General features: G+C 29.6%; 1 protein-coding gene across 2 annotated transcripts in view; it reads left to right on the plus strand.

Annotated features, from left to right (window-relative positions):
* Window positions 1-21,618, plus strand: part of LOC119605667 (protein phosphatase 1 regulatory subunit 3B) — a 28,662-nt gene extending 7,044 nt beyond the window's left edge. For both annotated transcript variants that reach the window (XM_037958911.1, XM_037958910.1), the window contains exons 2-4: window positions 2,940-3,332; window positions 17,537-17,740; window positions 18,906-21,618. In XM_037958911.1, coding sequence (XP_037814839.1) covers window positions 3,010-3,332; window positions 17,537-17,740; window positions 18,906-19,422 — 1,044 coding nt within the window. In that variant the 5' untranslated portion in view covers window positions 2,940-3,009 and the 3' untranslated portion in view covers window positions 19,423-21,618. The remainder of the gene's footprint in view (window positions 1-2,939; window positions 3,333-17,536; window positions 17,741-18,905) is intronic.
* Window positions 21,619-21,629: the final 11 nt, after the last annotated feature.

A 21,629-nucleotide genomic window follows, 5' to 3' on the forward strand; every position in this document is an offset into this window, starting at 1 on the left:
TAAAATTTCAAATAAAATTTAAACTTCAAGTTTTTTTTTAAATATTTAATAAAAGTGTTTTGTTTACAAAATTATTTATATCTAAATATTAACTGTTTTTAAATTAAAATATTTTTTATTATTAAGTACATGTGATTTTCAAGTACACATGAGTTTCAATAAAAAAACCCGGCCATTTCAGCAATTATTTGGCAAAAAAATAAATCATTAAATTATCGATCACGTAGATCAAAATGTTGCAAACAACAAGAGAGAAAAACACAGTTTCAGGCTAAAATAAAATTTTGAAGATTAATTAAGATTATAAAGCTTTAAAACTTATAAAAATCAAACAATTTTAAAAACTTTTTAAAAGCATGATATATGAAACAAATCGGATTATATTAAACTCTGCGAAATTTTTATTTAATTGCAACAACATTGTATGGAACCACACGATCCACAAAAACCATATGACAATATTTTTTAGTGAATTAACGTCATTTCCGCAGGCGCCATTTTGCTCTAAAAACTAACAAACCACATTTCAAATATAACTCTTGGCATTTATCTTAGAAATCTATCAAAAAATGCAATAAAATTAAAATAAATAAACACAGCAACTACCACAACAACAACAACAAATAATTCCTTGTTTATCTATAAATTAAACTAAATAACATTTGATATGAACAATTGCCAAAATATAATTGCAAATATGTATCATTTAAAAATATTTTCAAATTTAAATGGAGAAAGAAATCTTTTTTTATTTCGCATTTCTTTCAAAAACAAACAACTTCCATCAGTTTGCTCATAATTTTATTAAATAATTTATTATATTTATGTAGATCATAAGAAAAACACGAATAGGCAGGCACACGCTTGCCCCTGAAAGAATATGACGTATGTAGCTTTTTAAATGTCGTCAACTCTAGTGTTTAGGCGATTTGTTGCAAAATATATGTATATTTAATAATGTGTGTTTTCTGCAAGATTTTACTAAAAATAAATTTTCTTCGTTAGAGATGATTTGTTTTAGTTTTGTGTGTGTGGGAATTGAAAAGAAAAAGTTAATTCATAATATTCGCCTTGATCTTGAAGATCTTTTTTTTTTTTGTTATGCTGCAAATTGTTTACTGAATGACACAATGCAAATAGTGAAAAAGCAACGCAAATTTGTTTGGCTATTGTTTAGAAATAAATACATATTTTTTAATTATTTTTTGCATATTTCTTAAAATCTTGGGGGTGTTTAATTAGCCCTGCAGATCACCGTATGGCGTGGTCAACTGATCTAGTTTTTAGGTTTCGATTTTGATCATAAATTTCACTTCAAGTTCATAGTTAAGTTCTAGTTCAGTTCTAGTTCAGTTCTAGTTCAGTTCTAGTTCAGTTCTAGTTCAGTTCTAGTTCAGTTCTAGTCAGTTCTAGTTCAGTTCTAGTTCAGTTCTAGTTCTGTTCTAGTTCAGTTCTAGTTCAGTTCTAGTTCAGTTCTAGTTCAGTTCTAGTTCAGTTCTAGTTCAGTTCTAGTTCAGTTCTAGTTCAGTTCTAGTTCAGTTCTAGTTCAGTTCTAGTTCAGTTCTAGTTCAGTTCTAGTTCAGTTCTAGTTCAGTTCAGTTCTAGTTCAGTTCAGTTCTAGTTCAGTTCTAGTTCAGTTCTAGTTCAGTTCTAGTTCAGTTCTAGTTCAGTTCTAGTTCAGTTCTAGTTCAGTTCTAGTTCAGTTCTAGTTCAGTTCTAGTTCAGTTCTAGTTCAGTTCTAGTTCAGTTCTAGTTCAGTTCTAGTTCAGTTCTAGTTCAGTTCTCGTTCAGTTCTAGTTCAGTTCTAGTTCAGTTCTAGTTCAGTTCTAGTTACAGTTCTAGTTCAGTTCAGTTCAGTTCTCGTTCAGTTCTAGTTCAGTTCTAGTTCAGTTCTAGTTCAGTTCTAGTTCAGTTCTAGTTCAGTTCTAGTTCAGTTCTAGTTCAGTTCTAGTTCAGTTCTAGTTCAGTTTCTAGTTCAGTTCTAGTTCAGTTCTAGTTCTAGTTCAGTTCTAGTTCAGTTCTAGTTCAGTTCTAGTTCAGTTAGTTTAGTTCTAGTTTAGTTCTAGTTCAGTTCTAGTTCAGTTCTAGTTCAGTTCGTTCTAGTTTAGTTCTAGTTCAGTTCTAGTTCAGTTCTAGTTCAGTTCTAGTCAGTTCTAGTTCAGTTCTAGTTCAGTTCTAGTTCAGTTCTAGGTTCAGTTCTAGTTCAAGTTCTAGTTCAGTTCTAGTTCAGTTCTAGTTCAGTTTCTAGTTTAGTTTCTAGTTCAGTTCTAGTTCAGTTCTAGTTTCGTTCTGTTCTACTTCTGTTCTACTTCTGTTCTAGTTCTGTTCTACTTCTGTTCTACTTCTGTTCTAGTTCAGTTCTATTTCCGTAAACGGACATATAAAGAGAGGAATCTAAAATTGCACTTCCATTTAAATAACTACCCACTTTAGAACCCACATAAATGTAATCCAATACTCTACTTAGAGATGGTAAACGATTAGAGATGATAAAATAACGATAATTTTTCTATATCTAATCTTTAACAAGACAAAAAATATAAAAAATTATGAAAAAATAAAAAATGTTAAGAAAAAATCACAACAACTGGATTTTTTAAAAATAAATCTACCTAAATGAATAACGCAAACAACTAAGCGCTTAGCAACAGAAAAAAAAAACCGAAAATAAAAAATAAATTTAAATCTATTTCTAAGAAATAAAGAAAAGAATCAACATACTTAAGATCTCCACACAATTGGGTTCTTTATTTCTATATTCTCCCACTTTAATGAAATTAAACACACAACTAGAATTTAAGAAAAAAAAAATTTCATAAATTTTTACTAAATACTTAATTGGAATCAATTTACTGACAATAATAATAAACACACGCATAAATTTACAATTTATAAAAAAATATTAATTAATTTATGTTTTCTTTTCTTTCCACTTGCAGTTGTAATGATGAACATAATCGTGCCTCACGCTATTGCCGTCCTCAAGTTATAACTTTAGCCTCCAAGGCCATGGTCAATAATGCTCAACAGCGTGCCACTAGTCCAAATTTTGGTTCAACCAATACTATCACCAGTAATAATCGTTTGATTAACAACAACAATTTTAATAACGCTTTCAATCAGTTCAGCAGCAATACAACTAATAATAACAGTTCAAATACCGCACCCGATATGGGTCGTCGTTTAGAACGTATGGTCTCAGCACCATTGCTGCAAGCACAACCTAAATCATGTTTACGCCGTAAATCCTGCCTACATAAATCTACCGCCGATTCAGTTGAGGTTACAGATAAAAATACCGATACGGATAGTGTTTGTACGGATCAGAAGAGGTAAGAAATGATTTTTATATAGACTTTTTCTTCGAAATTTTGAATAGAAAATTTTAGGTTTAATCTTAGGGTTTTGAAACAATATTACTTTTTCAAATTTTTTAAAATTACATCCTTTTTTTAATCTTATATAAAATTTCGTCTCTAGAGGTTGTTTAGTCTAAAATCGACCAAGTTTTAGGATTTTAATTTGTTTAATTAAATTGTACTTTAATTATTGTTTTCAATGTTTAATTAACTATTCTGTAAATTATTCATTTTACTAGATGATTTGTAACTTTGTAATTTCAAAATTTATGATTTGCGGTTTTTGTCTAAGTTTACATTTGAAATTGGATTGTGGGTACGTCACTGAGGTTTCTAATTTTGTAATTTAAATTGTGTTAAACACTAGTTTACTGATTTCTTTTAATAAAGTATTATTTTCATTACGTAATAAGTCTAGCTTTTATGTTATAGTTAAAATTTTGACAATTGTAATTTAAAAAATAATTGATGAAATTTTCATTTGATATTGAACATATGTAGGTCTCAAAAACCTAAACAGAAACAGTTCTAGTTCAATTCTAGTTTAGTTCTAGTTCAGGTCTAGTACAGTTCTAGTTCAGTTCTAATTCAGTTCTAGTTCAGTTCTAGTTCAGTTCTAGTTCAGTTCTAGTTCAGTTCTAGTTCAGTTCTAGTTCAGTTCTAGTTCAGTTCTAGTTCAGTTCTAGTTCAGTTCTAGTTCAGTTCTAGTTCAGTTCTAGTTCAGTTCTAGTTCAGTTCTAGTTCAGTTCTAGTTCAGTTCTAGTTCTGTTCTAGTTCAGTTCTAGTTCAGTTCAGTTCTAGTTCAGTGCTAGTTCAGTTCTAGTTCAGTTCTAGTTCAGTTCTAGTTCAGTTCTAGTTCAGTTCTAGTTCAGTTCTAGTTCAGTTATAGTTCAGTTCTAGTTCAGTTCTAGTTCTAGTTCAGTTCTAGTTCTAGCTCAGTTCTAGCTCAGTTCTAGCTCAGTTCTAGTTCAGTTCTAGTTCAGTTCTAGTTCAGTTCTAGTTCAGTTCTAGTTCAGTTCTAGTTCAGTTCTAGTTCAGTTCTAATTCAGTTCTAGTTCAGTTCTAGTTCTAGTTCTAGTTCAGTTCTAGTTCAGTTCTAGTTCAGTTCTAGTTCAGTTCTAGTTCAGTTCTAGTTCAGTTCTAGTTCAGTTCTAGTTCAGTTCTAGTTCAGTTCTAGTTCAGTTCTAGTTCAGTTCTAGTTCAGTTCTAGTTCAGTTCTAGTTCAGTTCTAGTTCAGTTCTAGTTCAGTTCTAGTTCAGTTCTAGTTCAGTTCTAGTTCAGTTCTAGTTCAGTTCTAGTTCAGAAAGTTTGGGAACACTCCCGATAATTTTGCGGATAAGAACCCAGTATAGAAAAGTTAGATAAAATTTCCATTATTTTTATATATTTTTTTATTATTTAAAAACAAACTGAAAAAATCATGCAAAAATATGACCATGAAATTATTATTAATTGTTTTTGCCAAAAAAGAAAAATTGTTTCATTTGGAATTTTTTTCCAAAAACACATGCTGTTGAGATTTTTATAAAAAAACAAGTTTTTGCAATTCAGAAAAAAATAATGTTTTTGTCATTATTACCTTAGGGTAAATTTAAATTCGTATTTTATTTGTTTTTATTAATTTAAAAAAAAGTTAACTTTCAACATTTAAAGACAAACACCCATAGAATCGGGTTTAAATGATAGATTATATAACAATTGAGTTATATTTAGATATGGCATGAAAAATTTCAAAGTTTGAAAGACAATAGCTCTCACTCCCTATTCTAATTTTTATGTTATTGTAATTGTTTCTGTTATAGGAATTGGTCCCTTTCATGTAACTCGAGTTAGTAATCGAGCCAACAACTACTAAAAGGAACCTCTCATTAACTCTTTCTCAGTCGATCTTTAGTCCTTCTATCCATATAATGTTTCCACAAGAACAATTAAGCAGATGACAATGTCAAATTTTAAGAGATTGTCTTCCGGAATATATCCGTCTTAAGTCAAATATTATAAACTTTGTTGAAAAGTACATATAAAATTTGTGAAAGTGTTTTTAAACAATTTTTATAAATTGTTTTTTAAACCTGATTGAGTTTCAATCAGGTTTTTTTTTCATTCTATAATATTTTATTAAACTAAATGCGAAATTACTTAATGGCGCCACTTGAAATTCAGTTTCATCATAAATCCCCATATTAAAATGTAACCTATATATTTAAGTTAATAACAATAAAAAGCTGATATTATTAAATAATAATAAATTAATTATTCAATAAACAAATAAATTTTTCTTTTTACATTTTATACGTTCGTTATCTTATTACATGATCTATGAATTTATTCATAAAGTACGAAATAATTGAAATTTAAAACGTATAAATTTCACTTTTCAACAGGAAAACAATTTTCAAAAGATAAAAAAAACAGCAAACGAATGTACGTTACGTTTGTCTAACTTTAAACAGTAAAATTTACTATTTATAAAACTATAAAAATAATAATAATTAAAACAAATAAAAGAAAGTACAAGTATGTAATGGATTTTAGTGTTTTTAAAATTTGTATATTTATTTACAAATAAATAAATATACAATAAATACCCAAAACAATTAAACACTTACTTTCAAATACAAGTGTTATTGTATAGACAAATACTTGGTAAATACTCTGAAACATTTATAGTCTAGACATTAGACATGGTGTCTGTTGATAAAATGAAATTAAACTAATAGTTTTACAATACCCTAAAAGATTACAACACTGAAATGACTTGTATATTTTCAGTTTCATTCTTAAATTTTTTAAACTCACACACACACCCCTACAAGCTACACGCACTGTCACTGACAGCGGGGAGTATGTTCAGAGTTGTAAGTGTTTAATTACTTTTTCAAGTAAGAGTAACAATAAGTAAATAACATTGTCGTAAGTGTAATCACTTGAAAAATGTAGTTTTTGGGAAGCATAGATGTTCCATGTTATGAAACAATGTTTACCATATATTGTCTTTGACAGATAATAGAAATTTGTTATGTCTAGTTCAAAAACTAGGCTATCATCTTTTGGAAACTATGTTATCAAGATCAGAAGACTGTATCTAACTAACAAAAAATTATTATTTTGATGTTAACATACTACCTTACAGTATTCAATTGAACAAGTCCCAAGACTGGTGTCACTTGATCTCTCCAAAATTCACAAAGTTCTAGTTCAGTTCTAGTTTAGTTCTAGTTCAGTTCTAGTTCAATTCTAGTTCAGTTCTAGTTCAGTTCTAGTTCAGTTCTAGTTCAGTTCTAGTTCAGTTCTAGTTCAGTTCTAGTTCAGTTCTAGTTCAGTTCTAGTTTAGTTCTAGTTTAGTTCTAGTTCAGTTCTAGTTTAGTTCTAGTTCAGTTCTAGTTCAGTTCTAGTTCAGTTCTAGTTCAGTTCTAGTTCAGTTATAGTTCAGTTCTAGTTCAGTTCTAGTTCAGTTCTAGTTCAGTTCTAGTTCAGTTCTAATTCAGTTCTAGTTCAGTTCTAGTTCAGTTCTAGTTCAGTTCTAGTTCAGTTCTAGTTCAGTTCTAATTTAGTTCTAGTTCAGTTCTAGTTCAGTTCTAGTTCAGTTCTAGTTCAGTTCTAGTTCAGTTCTAGTTCAGTTCTAGTTCAGTTCTAGTTCAGTTCTAGTTCAGTTCTAGTACAGTTCTAGTTCAGTTCTAGTTCAGTTTGTTTTAGTTCAGTTCTAGTTCAGTTCTAGTTCAGTTCTATAGTTCAGTTCTAGTTCAGTTCTAGTTCAGTTCTAGTTCAGTTCTAGTTCAGTTCTAGTTCAGTTCTAGTTCAGTTCTAGTTCAGTTCTAGTTCAGTTCTAGTTCAGTTCTAGTTCAGTTCTAGTTCAGTTCTAGTTCAGTTCTAGTTCAGTTCTAGTTCAGTTCTAGTTCAGTTCTAGTTCAGTTCTAGTTCAGTTCTAGTTCAGTTCTAGTTCAGTTCTAGTTCAGTTCTAGTTCAGTTCTAGTTCAGTTCTAGTTCAGTTCTAGTTCAGTTCTGGTTCAGTTCTAGTTCAGTTCTGGTTCAGTTCTAGTTCAGTTCTGGTTCAGTTCTGGTTCAGTTCTAGTTCAGTTCTGGTTCAGTTCTAGTTCAGTTCTAATGGAAATCGGAATATCTATAAAGCTCTATAGAATCAGTTACTAGACATGTATCGTTCTTAAAGGTGTTGACAATCTGCCAGGAAAGAGGTTTTGGCCACAGTTTAATTGTAACAAGTTTAAAAATCTATAGTAAATGTTTGGGAAATCGTGTTCCATTTGACTTTAACAGTTGTCAAATTCTTTTAATACTTATAAATCAATATTTGACGCTGATATCTTGAAAACAAGACGACACAACTAATAATTATGTTAAGAGAAATCCGTCTAGAAAATGTAATAATAATTCATAAAAAATAACCATACACAATTCGCCTTGGACTTCATCTCATATGATTTCGCCTTGATCGCATATAAAACCAACTTCACATTATCAAAATTTAATCCCTGACCTAAAAACATTAAAAGTTTCCAAACAATCTTCAAATTTTCTAAATTAAATTTTAACTTGTAATTAATTTCCTACTTTTTTTCGATATTTTAAAATTAAAATATCGAATCTAAACACTTTACTATTAAAAAAAATTCAATACAGTATGATTTAGGTGATGAAATTTTCGTATTTGTATCTATTCCGCTAGAAATGTTCAATTTTAAAATTAAACAGTTTATTTTTGTCATACAAAAAATAAAACTAAATTAAAAACAAATACACAAAGTTCTTAAAAAAAAATTAAATAAAAAATAAAAAAAATAAAATTAAAATGTTGCCCAAACGATCTTATGCTGATCACGTGAAGAGAACGTGAATGTATCTTAGATATAAATATCTCTAAAAATAAAAAAATATTCGAAAAAAAATAAAACTTATGATTTTATTTTTCTACACACACCATGAGTGAGTGAATGAGTGAGTGGTGGTGACTGCTTGAATTTATTATATGTATAGTTTTATAGCCTCCTGTGCGTCTGTGTCTAAAAAAATGTCATTATCATGTTATTTATAATGTATACATTACATATTTACAAAGATTGTATATATTTTTTTATATAAAAAAAAAAATACTTATCACAATTTTACATAGTTTTTTTTTCACTTTATTTTTCTTTATTTTTATAAATGTATGCGTGTTTTACAACCCTGATAAAGAATTTTCTTTTTATTTTAAACGTTTAATGACTTTTGAAAAAAAAAATAATATAAATTTACATAAGTTTTCTTGGCTTTTTCTTTTTTCTCTTGAGTTTTTGTAAATATTTTGGTATTTTTTTTTATAATTTCTTTTAAATTTAACAAATTTGTTTTTGTTAAAATGCGCAATATTTTTACGATTTTTTTCACTTTTTTCCTATTTTTTTTTTTGTTAAATGTTCTTTTGTTGATCATGTTAGCCTTATTTCAACGCCCACCGTATTAAATTTTTTCGTAAAAAATATCATTGACAATATTAAAAATATAATAATCATCATAATAATAATAAAATTTATATTATGGATATTTTTATAAAGAAAATTTAGAAATTCTTCTTGTGACAATAGAAGAAGAAGAGAAAAAAATATGTCAGCTTCATTAAATAGTGTCATTAATTTAAAGAATGTCTGTGCGTATTAATAAATAGGTATGTGTAGGTATATTAGAGAGTATTTGCTTTCGAATTTCGAGCAGTAAGGGTCTCTAAAGATAGAATTTTTTGTAAAATATTATGTTTAAATTTGGGTCAAAAATTAATTTCCTTTCAGTTTTTTTATCAAAAATATTTTACATACATATATCTGAATTAATTGACTAGTATATGGACTAGTACATGGACTAGTTTATGGACTAGTCTATGGACTAGTCGATTGACTAATCTACTGATTAGTCTATGGACCAGTTTATTGACTGGACTATTGACTAGTCTATTGAGTAGCATATTTACTAGTTTATTGACTAGTCTACTTACTAGACTTTTGACTAGTCTATTGACTAGTATATGGACTAATCTATTGAATAGTCTATTGATTAGTGTATGGACCAGTTTATTGACTGGACTATTGAGTAGTATATTCATTAGTTTATTGACTAGTCTACTGACTAGACTATGGACTAATATCTAGTCTATAACTAGACTAGCCAATTGACTAGTATAATAACTAGTTCATTGACTAGTCTAATAACTAGTCTATTGACTAGTCTAATAACTAGTCTATTGACTATCCCATTGATTCGTCTATTGATTAGTGTATGGAATAATCTATTGTATAGTCTATTTTTGACTAGTCTATTGACTGATCTATTGTCTAGCCGATTTAATAGTATATTGACTAGTCTATGTACTATTCTTTTGACTAGTCTATAGACCAGTTTATTGACTAGTCTATGTACTAGTCTATTGACTAATCTATGGACTAAGTTGTTTATTGACTAGCCTATGGACTAGTCCATTGATTAATCTATTGACTAGTCGATGTACTAGTCCATTGATTAGTCTATTGACTAGTCTATGGACTCGTCCATTGTTTAGTCTATTGACTAGTCTATGGACTAGACCAATGATTAGTCTATTGACTAGTCTATTGATTAGTCTATTGACTAGTCCATGGACTAGTCCATTGATTAGTCTATTGACTAGTCTATGGACTATTCTATTGACTAGTCTATGGACTAGTACATTGATTAGTCTATTGACTAGTCCATTGATTAGTCTATTGACTAATCTATGGACCATTGATTAGTCTATGGACTAGTTCATTGATTAGTCTATTGACTAGTCTATGGACTAGTCCATTAATTAGTCTATTGACTAGTCTATGAACTAGTCAATTGATTAGTCTATTGACTTGTCTATGGACTAGTCTATTGACTAGTCTATGGACTAGTCCATTGATTGGTCTATTGACTAACCTTTTAATAAGCCTATGAACTAGTGTATTGATTAGTCTATGGACTAGGTTATCGACTAGACTATTAATTAGTCTATGAACTAGTCTACTGACTAATAAATTGACAATAGTGCTGCATTTCCAACCCTGCCCTAATGTTGTATATTTCAAAATAAAGATGGTTGTGATATACATATCACAAATATAAAGCAAAATTTTATGCGTGTAATGAGTGACAATATGAAAGTGTTGCCAACCTTATGTTCAATACATTAGACTTTATTTTAACGTGGGTGTTATATGAAAATATTTCTTTTTATTCTAAAAATAATAGAAAATTTGTATTACAAATTATACAAAACTTTTGACAAGAGTTGCCAACTCTAAACTAAATTATTTTTTATAGAAATTGGCAATATTTTCCCAAATTTTGTTTTTAAATTACATAATTTTAAAAAGATTATCATACAGTTTAAACATAAGATAAAAAGGTATTACCAATTAAACATTAAAATCCCCTAAATATTACAACATTTTCTAATTAAAAACTTTATTAAAAGCCCCAAAACAAACTACTTGCTCATTCCATATTCATACTAGGAAATAATTTCAAAAAAATCTCAATTATTTAGTTAAAGTTAACTAGGAAAAAAAGCCATGTAATTCACTTACCCTATTTACAACATCATGAAATCAAAACATTTCAAAACCTATCAGCCGTCTTCGTTTTTTTTTTACTTAATTATATATCCCCTACATCTTTTTAAAATTCCATTAATTTTTTTAAAAACCAATTAAAAACAAAATCAAATTAATAAATATTTACATTTACTTAAAAAAAACTTTTCGTTGACTCTTTTTTTGTACGTCGTCTCGCTCGTAACCATATAAAACGTGCTTTAAATATAACATTTACATTTTTTTTACAGACATACCACAGCTAAGGTATATATAATATGTTTTTAACTAAGGCGTTACACTTCCTAAATACAATATGTATGCTTACATAGTTATACAGATCTTTTGAACATATACACATAACCATTCACACTTTTGTATGGTGTATGTTTGTAAGTTACAAAAAAAAAGTCCGGTTTTCTCTCAAAGTCCTCCAACAAGATAAATTGGAAGACAAAATAATAAAAAAAAGTTGTAACGATATGGTCAGTTAAGTCGATTAGTTTAAAGCCCTATATTTAAAGACACCCACATAATCTATAGTATTTAGTTATAATAAATGTTTGACCCAAATTTGTTTTATTATAACTAGGACTAGATCAGGATAACGAATTATACTATATGGCGTCCTTGCTGATAATCTTAAGGCTACAATCTTTAAGACCAAGTATCGAGTTGAAAACTTGAAATTAGTTTCAATAGTTTCCCAAATTTGAACCGACTTTGTAGGTTCAAATAAGTTTGCCAAGGGACCATCGGTTAACGGCTATAAACGCTATTGAGTTCCTTCTGACTGATAGATTTTTTGATATTTCACTATTGGTGGCTGATTGTACGGGTTCTTTAAAGAACTGCTCATTTCAAATTGGGCTCTCAAATATTAGGGAGCCGTCAACCGAAACTTGCCCAAGATTATCTCCCGACTTATGTGGGATTTGAAAGTGGACTTTGAAAGGCCACTGCAGCGTACTAAGAGAGCGATTATATTGAGTTTCAAAGATCAAGTCTTCAGATAATAATCTATAGCCAAAGGTTTTCCAATTTTGGATATTTTACTCGGAAATCGGGTTTGAAACTAAAATACTCGTGTTTTAATGATACAATATCCAGTGGTAGTCAGTTAAGGATAGCGGGAATACAGTTATAGATTATAATCCGATTTAGTGGTTTGATCCATAAAAGAAGTATATATGTATATAGCAAGTAACCTAGGTTGGAGTTGGCTCCGCATTCGGGTTTTTATCTCAATTTACTTGTCAATATCTTGATTTAATAGCGCCCAGTGAATAGTAAACTATTGTATGATATTGGTTATGAACTAGTACCATTCTTTAACACCATTTTGATAACAGATTAAGCTATTAAGATTTCGGAACTGTACAGGATACTTTTGAGTCAACATGAAAAGTACAAACACTTGTAAATATTCTAAAGTTTAGACTCTAATTGACCCAAATTTTCAACTTATCGAAGTTTTCATTGAAAATTTTGGGGAAAACCATTCAGAGAATTAGAGCCTGAATTTGCTCTATTAAAACATGTGACAAATATGATAAACTAAATATGGAAATTACTAGTAAAAACCACAATTTGTTAGAGAAATAATTCAGTTTAGAGCGATACACAATTTGACTCCAATTTTGAACTCTTCGAAGTTTTCATTGAAATTTTGGGGGAAAACCATTCGGAGAATTAGTTCGCCAATTGATTTCGATCCATTTAAACACGTTACTAATGTCACGATAAACTAAACATGGAAATTACTAGTAAAAACAACTTTTCGTTAGCGATATAATTCAGCTCATGCATATTAATGCAAGTTTTTGTTATTGACTGTCTTAAGCTGATCAAAATAAACTCAAATGTTTATTTTTTAACCGACTAAAACTCTTACAATAACAACGAAAGCTAAAGGAGAAAATAGCAACTCTCGAAAATCATAATAAAACGACAAAAATATAAACGTCAATTTAATAACTGTATAGATCTGATTATTTAAGTATTGCCAACTCATCTTAATACAACAACCAAATAACCAACCAGTAAAAGATAGTAAAGTAGCAGTAGCTTTATATTTACGAAAAAAAAAAAACCAACAAAAACATTAAAAAACCTGTTGCGTGTGAAATGTGCAACATGCATCAACCTCGTGATCATCAATAAACATACAATATTGATAATGTCTACACAACCGAGAGCGAGCAAACAGTGTCACACAAACACCAATCATAAATGTTAAGAAAAAGTATGAAATAAAAAAAAACGCTGAAATGTTTTATATTCAGTTTTTTTATTCAAGCTAATTTTAATTTATAAGGTACGTTTACGTGGTGTTAACAAAAAAGAAACAAAATATCAATAAGAATATAAATAAAGTTAACAATATAAAACAACCAAAATGTAACAAACGACCAAAAGAAAAAACAACAACCGGCATTTTATTTTAAAACCAAGTCGGTAAATAACGGTCTTATAAATTTGCACAAAATGCAATTTAATTGGCAATGCAGCAAAGGAAACCATTTGTTTTAAAAATTTATACAAAAAGAATTTTGTTAAATTAGCAACATAAAGACAATTTTCAGTATAGAAATAAGAAATAACAAGCTAAAAAGTTTGTTTCTTTTTTTTTTTTGGTTTAACAGCCACCACACTGCCCAACATTTAACTGGGGAAAACTGGTAATACATGTACGGCTACAAACTGGAAACATGTTTTCAATACTTTACAAAAAAAAACTCAATTCAATTATTTTTAAAATAGAACAAATATTTGTTAACAAAAAAATGGAACTGAAATACATATGTACATGGTAGTTGTTAGGAACAGCATAGATTTTAAAACAATGACAGTAAACAAGTACAGTGGGAAACAGTTAAATAGCAACACTGTGCAATTAAAGTAGAATTTTGAAATTGGGAAAACGCATAAACAATTTTTCAGAATTATATTCTGCATTAAATTATACATCAAATAAGGATTAATTCCCGAAATCTTCAAAGAAATCCTGGGTTTTCAAAACTAGAACTAGAATTTGTTCCAAATTAATCCGTTGTAAGTAGAACGAGTGTAAACAAGACCAATTTTTATACTTAAACAACAACCTTGGAACTAAAGATGTCGACACTATTTACTTCTGAAACTAGTTCTAGCTTTTCAAGAAATCAGTTTCCTTAAACTAGTAATAGATTGCTTTTGAACTAAATGAATAAAACAGTTCCCATGAACTAGTTTTAAATTGCTTCTGAACTAAATGAATATTGATTTTACAACCTTCATTTCGCAAAGAATCTCTAGCAAGAATCAAAACCACAAACCTTAAGCTACAGGGATACTCGGAACATAGTTAAGCGGACTTTTAGCGATGATTGTGTTTTTCAGTTATGGAATTAAGAGCAGTTAACGTCGTTAGTATTGCCAACTTTTCAAAAACATAAACAATAAACAGCTGTTTTTTGTAAATATTACTTTTTTTAAATGAAAATAGATCCGTTAAGTCAATCAAGAAATAGCTACCTAGCAGACCCATTCTATGATCTGCTAGGACGGGGAAATGACAGAGGAAGTGAGTTATACTATCTTCTTCATCCTGTCAGCTGCTGCAGAAGTCATTACTGGATTGTTAGTTTAGTTTTCTTGCATGAAGCCCAAAGACCAGTGGCCAGTCAGCACCGCCGTTAAATTCCGTAGATTAACTCCCTCTTTGTGGTTTGAAAGATGACCACATGATTCTCGCCTGTCTGCAGATGGCCTCAGTCGACCATCTACATTGCGCAAGCTCATATAGTTTTTCACGTAAAGAGCGTTTGCAGGTTGAGAGCGGTATGCCGATAATAGATAAATATGGTTTTAAACCCGAAAATTATAAATGAAAATTGTTAAATGCTTTGATGCGGATGATTTCAAAACTTGTTTTGAATCATAATAATAATGCTTGACATAAATTTATATAAAAAAACAATTAAAACATAAGATTTGGAAAAAAAGACAACGGAAAATTTGTTTAATGTTAATTTTTATGTAAATGTATACATTCAAATTTCTTGCAAGTCATTTTGGACTTTTCATTTGGTGTAAATTTCTTGCTTTATAAAGCCAAATATTTTTGCCTTTAGAGCTGTGAATAGCTCACACAGGGAAGCTTTTTTTGGAAACTTTTAAATTTGTATGTAAGAGAAAGAGATGGTTGATATTTCTTTTCCTTTCTCTCACACACAAAATCAAAAGTTTTCCAAAAAAAAAAAGTTTCCCTGTGTTAACCAGCACTTATATTTTATAAAATTTTCGAAACTATACATACATATAACAAATAGACTTAGATATCAAGCTGTGAATAGCCCTAATATTATTATAATGCAGTTTTTTAATCATTAACATGAAATAATCATAAAAATTTGTTGGAGTTCTCAGATTTACATCAATTAATAGTAAATAAGCCGCTGTGATTAGGCTTAATATTTATTAAATATTAAACTGTGAATACCCTTAATATGCATTTTATTCGAAAACTGTTTTTTTTTATAAATTAACATAAATTAATAATAATAACAATTTGTGGCTTTCTGGGATTTACATAAATTTTATATTGAATTTTAAATTTATAGCATATTAATTATTTAATTAAAAAAAAAAATACTTTTAATAAAAATTAATACAAATTTACATAATTTTTGGGTTAATATCGAAAATTTATATCAACTTTAAAGTGCATTTTAAAAAACATATTTTTAAGGGTGGGTTTTCCGGATAAAGATAAACTACGTTCTTTGTTTAAACCTAGTTTAATCTATAGTTTGTGTTTTTCAGTAATCAGTTACGTTATTTATTATCTTAGTTTAACTGAGTGTTATTGGCCAATTAAACTTAAGTTATAAGTGAAAAAGAAAATAAACAATTCGGAAGAAGAAAAACTTAATTTTTTAAGTAAATAGTAATTTTTTGATTTGTTTTATCAATATTTTAATGTTTAATGTTTTAAATGTTTATTTTAATTTTTTCTAACACTTTTTATTTCTTAATAGTAATAGTAGCAAAAAACAGCTGTTCAATGTTTATGTTTTTCACTGAAAAGTTGGCAATACTAACAAAGTTAACTGCTCTTAACTCTAACTGAAAAACACAATCATCGGTTAAATTCCGCTTTAATTTGTTACGAGTTTAATCTAACAACAAATTAAGCCTAGTTTAACTGAGTAGTAAGAAACACGCCCTAAGTCATTTCTTATTTTCAATATTTTTGCTTGTTTTGTGTTTTTATTTTGACAGCTGATCTTTTTTTGCACTCAATTTGTTATATTTATTTCTAGACAAAATCTGCATTTACGCCCACGAAAATAAGAAAAACGTTTCGTTGCCATATAATATATTAAAAAAAAGTAATAAATATGGCATATAAATGACTTAACAACCGCTCTTTGCCATGCCTCCTATGCCGACATATTTATTTTTAGTTAAAATATAAAAAAACCAACATGAATAATCGTATGATTTTAAGAAAAGAAAAGTTTTATTTTCAATTTATATTATAATAAAACAATTCAGCATGTATGACGTATTGTTGTATGGGATTTATATACGATAACACAACAATACAACATTGGTTGTGAAGAGGGCAATTGTAAATCCTTTCTAAATATCAGTACCACTAAGAAATGGTTTAATATAAACCGATTTGACTCGATTTGATTTGATTTCTAAACATATAGATGTTACAACATTAAATTACATTGTTGCAATATATTACTTAGTACCAATTAAACAAACCATTTAAAAACTTGTGCAATTTTGTATTCCCGAGGCTTTAGGTATTTAAAAAATCCCCCTATTAAAAGTCAAATAGCAAAACGTGCAGTGCAACCTCTTAACAGATAGTCCGTCACACCTAATTGACTTTTCTTGTTGCCTTTTTATTTTGTATTCGAAACAATTTTCTAACTACGCCGTAAAGCAAAATTCCCGAAATAAAAAAAAATAAACGAAAACAACTTTCTTAAATTAAGCTAATTGAAATGAATTTAGAAGAATCAAAAAACCACCTTGAGACCTCTTGACAATTTAAAGCAAAACAACAATTTAAATGGCGCACGACCAAAGCCCCCCAGAAAAAAAAAAAAAAATAACAATACGATTCTATGCAATTTGAAAATCTTAATGAGATGTTAAAATTTAGCCGGTAGGAGGTGGTAATGCTGCAACTGAAATATATAACAAAGTCAATGACCATTTTTTATATGATTGTTATTTATGACAATTTTTAATGTTGAAACGCAACAGATATGTTCCAGCTCTAGGGGGGAGCTACACATCTATATAGCAAATAAATTGATATCGTACGATTGTTTATATGATGTATTAAATATGCTTTCTTTTATACTTATAATATAAAATCTAATTTATATTAATTTATATGCACTTTTCTGATAACATTTTTAGAAAACAACAACTTAAAATAAATTTGGTATAAAGAAAGAACCCCTCATAAGATAAGAGTTTTATTTGCCAGGGATACTTAGCATTAGGTTATTTTTAAATTCAAGGTTAATTGTTTTAATTAATATTCGTTTTTTATTCGTTTTTTTTTTTCTTTAATTTTAGTCGTGCCCGCAAAAAAGTCATATTTGCCGATGATGAAGGTCTATCACTTACCCAGGTGCGTGTTATGTCGGAGCCCTCGAATGTGCCACCCTATTGGAGTATGAAATTTTTGGAACAAATTACTCAGGGTTTGGTGACACCACATCCGGCCGATCAGTGGACGGTCGATTTTAAACAACCTGCCTCAGATTATTTAGCTTTTAGGTAAGTTTCATAAATTTCCAAAAAAAAATTCAAATGTAGATGGTCTGGTCTAGTTTATGGTCTGATTTATGGTGTGGTCTATGGTCTGGTCTATAGTGTGGTCTATGGTCTGGTCTGTGGTCTGGTCTATGGTCTGGTTTTTGGTCTGGTCTATTGTCTAGTCTATGGTCTGGTCTATGGTCTAGTCTATGGTCTGGTCTATGGTCTGGTCTATGGTCTGGTCTATGGTCTGGTCTATGGTCTGGTCTATGGTCTGGTCTATGGTCTGGTCTATGGTCTGGTCTATGGTCTGGTCTATAGTGTGGTCTATAGTGTGGTCTATGGTCTGGTCTATGGTCTGGTCTATGGTCTGGTCTATGGTCTGGTCTATGGTCTGGTCTATGGTCTGGTCTATGGTCTGGTCTATGGTCTGGTCTATGGTCTGGTCTATGGTCTGGTCTATGGTCTGGTCTATGGTCTGATCTATGGTCTGGTCTATGGTCTGGTCTATGGTCTGATCTATGGTCTGGTCTATGGTCTGGTCTATGGTCTGGTCTATGGTCTGGTCTATTGGTCTATGGTCTGGTCTATGGTCTGGTCTATGGTCTGGTCTATGGTCTGGTCTATGGTCTGGTCTATGGTCTGGTCTATGGTCTGGTCTATGGTCTGGTCTATGGTCTGGTCTATGGTCTGGTCTATGGTCTGGTCTATGGTCTGGTCTATGGTCTGTAATATGGTTTAATATATGCTTTGGTCTATTGTCTGGTCTACAGTGTGGTCTATGATCTGGTCTACAGTCTAATCTATAGTCTGGTCTATTGTCTGTTTTATGGTCTGTTCTAGTGTCTAGTCTATGGTCTGGGCTATGGTCTGAAACATGTTCTGGTCTATGATCTGATATATAGTCTGATATATTCTATATATTCCGACCTATGATCTAGTCTATGGTCTGGCCTACAGTCAGGTTTATTGCCTGATCTATAGTCTGGTCCATGTTTTGTCTATGATTTGGTCTTGTCTGGTCTACTGTGTGGTCCAATATCTGGTCTACACTTTGACATATAGTCTGGTTCTATGGTCTAGTCTGTAGTATGGACCAGACTATTGGTCTAGTCAGTGGTCAATAGAAGTTTTAAAATATGTTAAATATAAAAAAATCTAATAAAATACTTTCTTTTCATTTTAGACAATCTATCGAGAGTAATTATGTCTCTTTGGAAAATGTCATTGTCAAAGATGAGGAATCCATAGTGGTGGGCACCGTCAAGGTTAAAAACATCTCCTTCGAAAAGGAAGTCATTGTACGTGTTACCTGGGATGACTGGAAGAGCCAACAGGATATATTTTGTACCTACAATAAAGCCTACGGTCCGGCCACCTGTGCCCATGTCATCTTCGATACTTTCTCCTTTAAAATCACCCTACCACCCTCTTCCAAACGTTTGGAATTCTGTATTTGTTTCCGAGCCGATACCCAAGAATACTGGGATAATAATAAGGGTCTTAATTATACCATCTCCAAAAGATCACCCTTCTACTATAATGCTTTATCGCCTTACGATAAGAACTCATCATCTGCGTTAAACAATAGCAAAACAACAACGTGTCAAAGTCAAGTGAGATCGGCCCTAACGGAGGCCCTTAATAATACAACAAATGATTCCAAAAACAATTGGCATCATGAACCCAGTCCCTATTGGTAGAGTAGTGGACAGAAAAACCCTAATAAGGTTTATAAGATTTGAGGTTATAATATTTATTTATAAATTTTATGTAGCAAGGAACGAAAAGGCTTTTTAAAGCTACTTTTGGACCTCTATAAGCATAAAAAACTGCTCTAAAGCAAAACAAACTATACAAAATAGATACAATACAATGTATAATTTAACAACTGCCTAAAAAGGGGTTGTATTTTTTGGCGGCTCCAATTAAGAAAACAAACCACTAAACTATATCAAAAACCAAGGTCTAAAGGTTTTAAACCAGACATAAATTAAAGTAGACATATGGCTCAAGCATGTAACACGAAAAACAGAAGAACTTACGAGGACTGTTTAAACAAAACAACTATAAAAACAAACTAAAACTATTAAAGGAAAAGAAAATATATAAAACTAAACTCCGAAACCCCGAAATTTATATCATGTAAAGGGATTTAAATTGTTTCTAAAAAATATTTAAACAAAAATTTAACTATTTAACAAGGAACTTCAAAAGCAACTCTTGTCAAAATTAGTTGTCAAAAATCCGGCCTTTCAAGTATTAGTAAAGAAATGTAAACTCTCAGTTTAGGGTTTTCAAACAGAGTTAAATGAGAGAGTTTAGACAAGAGTTGTAGGTATTTTGAAAACGCCAAATATAGATTATTATAGATCACTTGGTTTTCCAGGTGTTATAACGCCATTTTGCTTTTTAAATACTTATATTTAGCATACTTTTAGGTTGATATTTATTGCTATTTATGTTGCCACAAAGTGTGTTATTTATAAAAATTTTCAAAATTGCCAACAATTTAAAGAATTTTTTTTTAAATTTCTCAATAAATTTGGTGTTTCAAATGGATATAACAATAAAATTTTGAAATTCAGAAATGTTGTGAAAGATTTTCTATAAAAATTGTTTTAAATTGTGAAAAACAGTTCTATTCTAAATTATGTTTTGAAAATTCTGAAGCTGTGTTTTAGAATTTTTAAAGAATTTCTTTGCAAGAAAATTTTGTAAAATTCCTGGTTTTGAATTTAGAATTTTCTTGCTAAAAAATCAAAGGTCAGATATTGACAACTTGTAATTGACAAGCTGTTTTCAAAATATGTATTGCAAACTAAAGACTCAGTTAGTTTCAACGTTCTGTAACGTAACGTATCAGCTGATTTGTGTTTTATCATTACGAAACGGAACGTAGAAACTAACTGAGCCTTAAAATGTCAATTATAAGGTTTCAATAACTCACTTTAGTAAAGATTTAAAACAATTTTGAAAATCTTAATTAATTTAACTGAAATTCAGAAAAAAAACCTTATTGATCATTAAGAAATGTTACGTGGATTGAGATTTAAAACAATTGGATGAATATATAGTGTTTAAATAACTCAAACTTTTATATTCATCTATCTAAATAATTCTATAAGGAATTGAACTAATTCAATTTTAAAAATTGTAAACATTTTAAAACAAAACTTTTTAATTTAAAAAGAACATTTCAAAGAAAAGGTTTTGTCACAAAATTAAGAGATAAAAAATCCCCATAAAGGGATCACTTTAATGAACTTTTTGTACAACACGATCAGTAATTTAACATTATCACGCAAATTTTTTTTTAAATTAATGATCGTAGTGTCGTTATAAGATCGTTATAAAGCTAATAACAAGAGCCACAATGCGTTAAATGATAACGATCAAAAACTTTATTCTACTGAGAGTTAACGATCGTTAACGAATGCTGCAATTTGGTCGATCAAAATCTTTATTTTACTGAGAGATAACGAACGTTATTGAATGCTAAAAATCTTTCTTTCAAATGCTTTAATATTTCTTTTTTCGAAATCTCTACCCAGATTTTATAGAGATAATATAATTTTTATAAAATTTCAACAAGGATCTACTTTTCAATACAGATAATACCAGAAAATGGCCACTTTTTATTCACATTCATAAAAAAGAAGCAAAATCAATAAAGTTTTTTATGAAAAAGACCTCTTAACTAATCACAACAGTTTTAAAAATGGCAAACATAACATTGTCTTCCATTTTCCAAGAAAAATTGCAATGTCACAGGGTTGCATTTAATGGACATGTGACAGTTATAAACAATATTTTTTGAATAAAAAAACTACTACTTTGACACAACAACTAGCTATATCTATAATTAAAAAAAATAATATAAAAATATTTCAAAAAAACATCCTCAAAA

This window comes from Lucilia sericata, unplaced genomic scaffold (genome assembly GCF_015586225.1).
Source record: "Lucilia sericata isolate MDLA Ls3-8-SP2 unplaced genomic scaffold, ASM1558622v1 Contig000508F_arrow, whole genome shotgun sequence".
NCBI lineage: Eukaryota > Metazoa > Arthropoda > Insecta > Diptera > Calliphoridae > Lucilia > Lucilia sericata.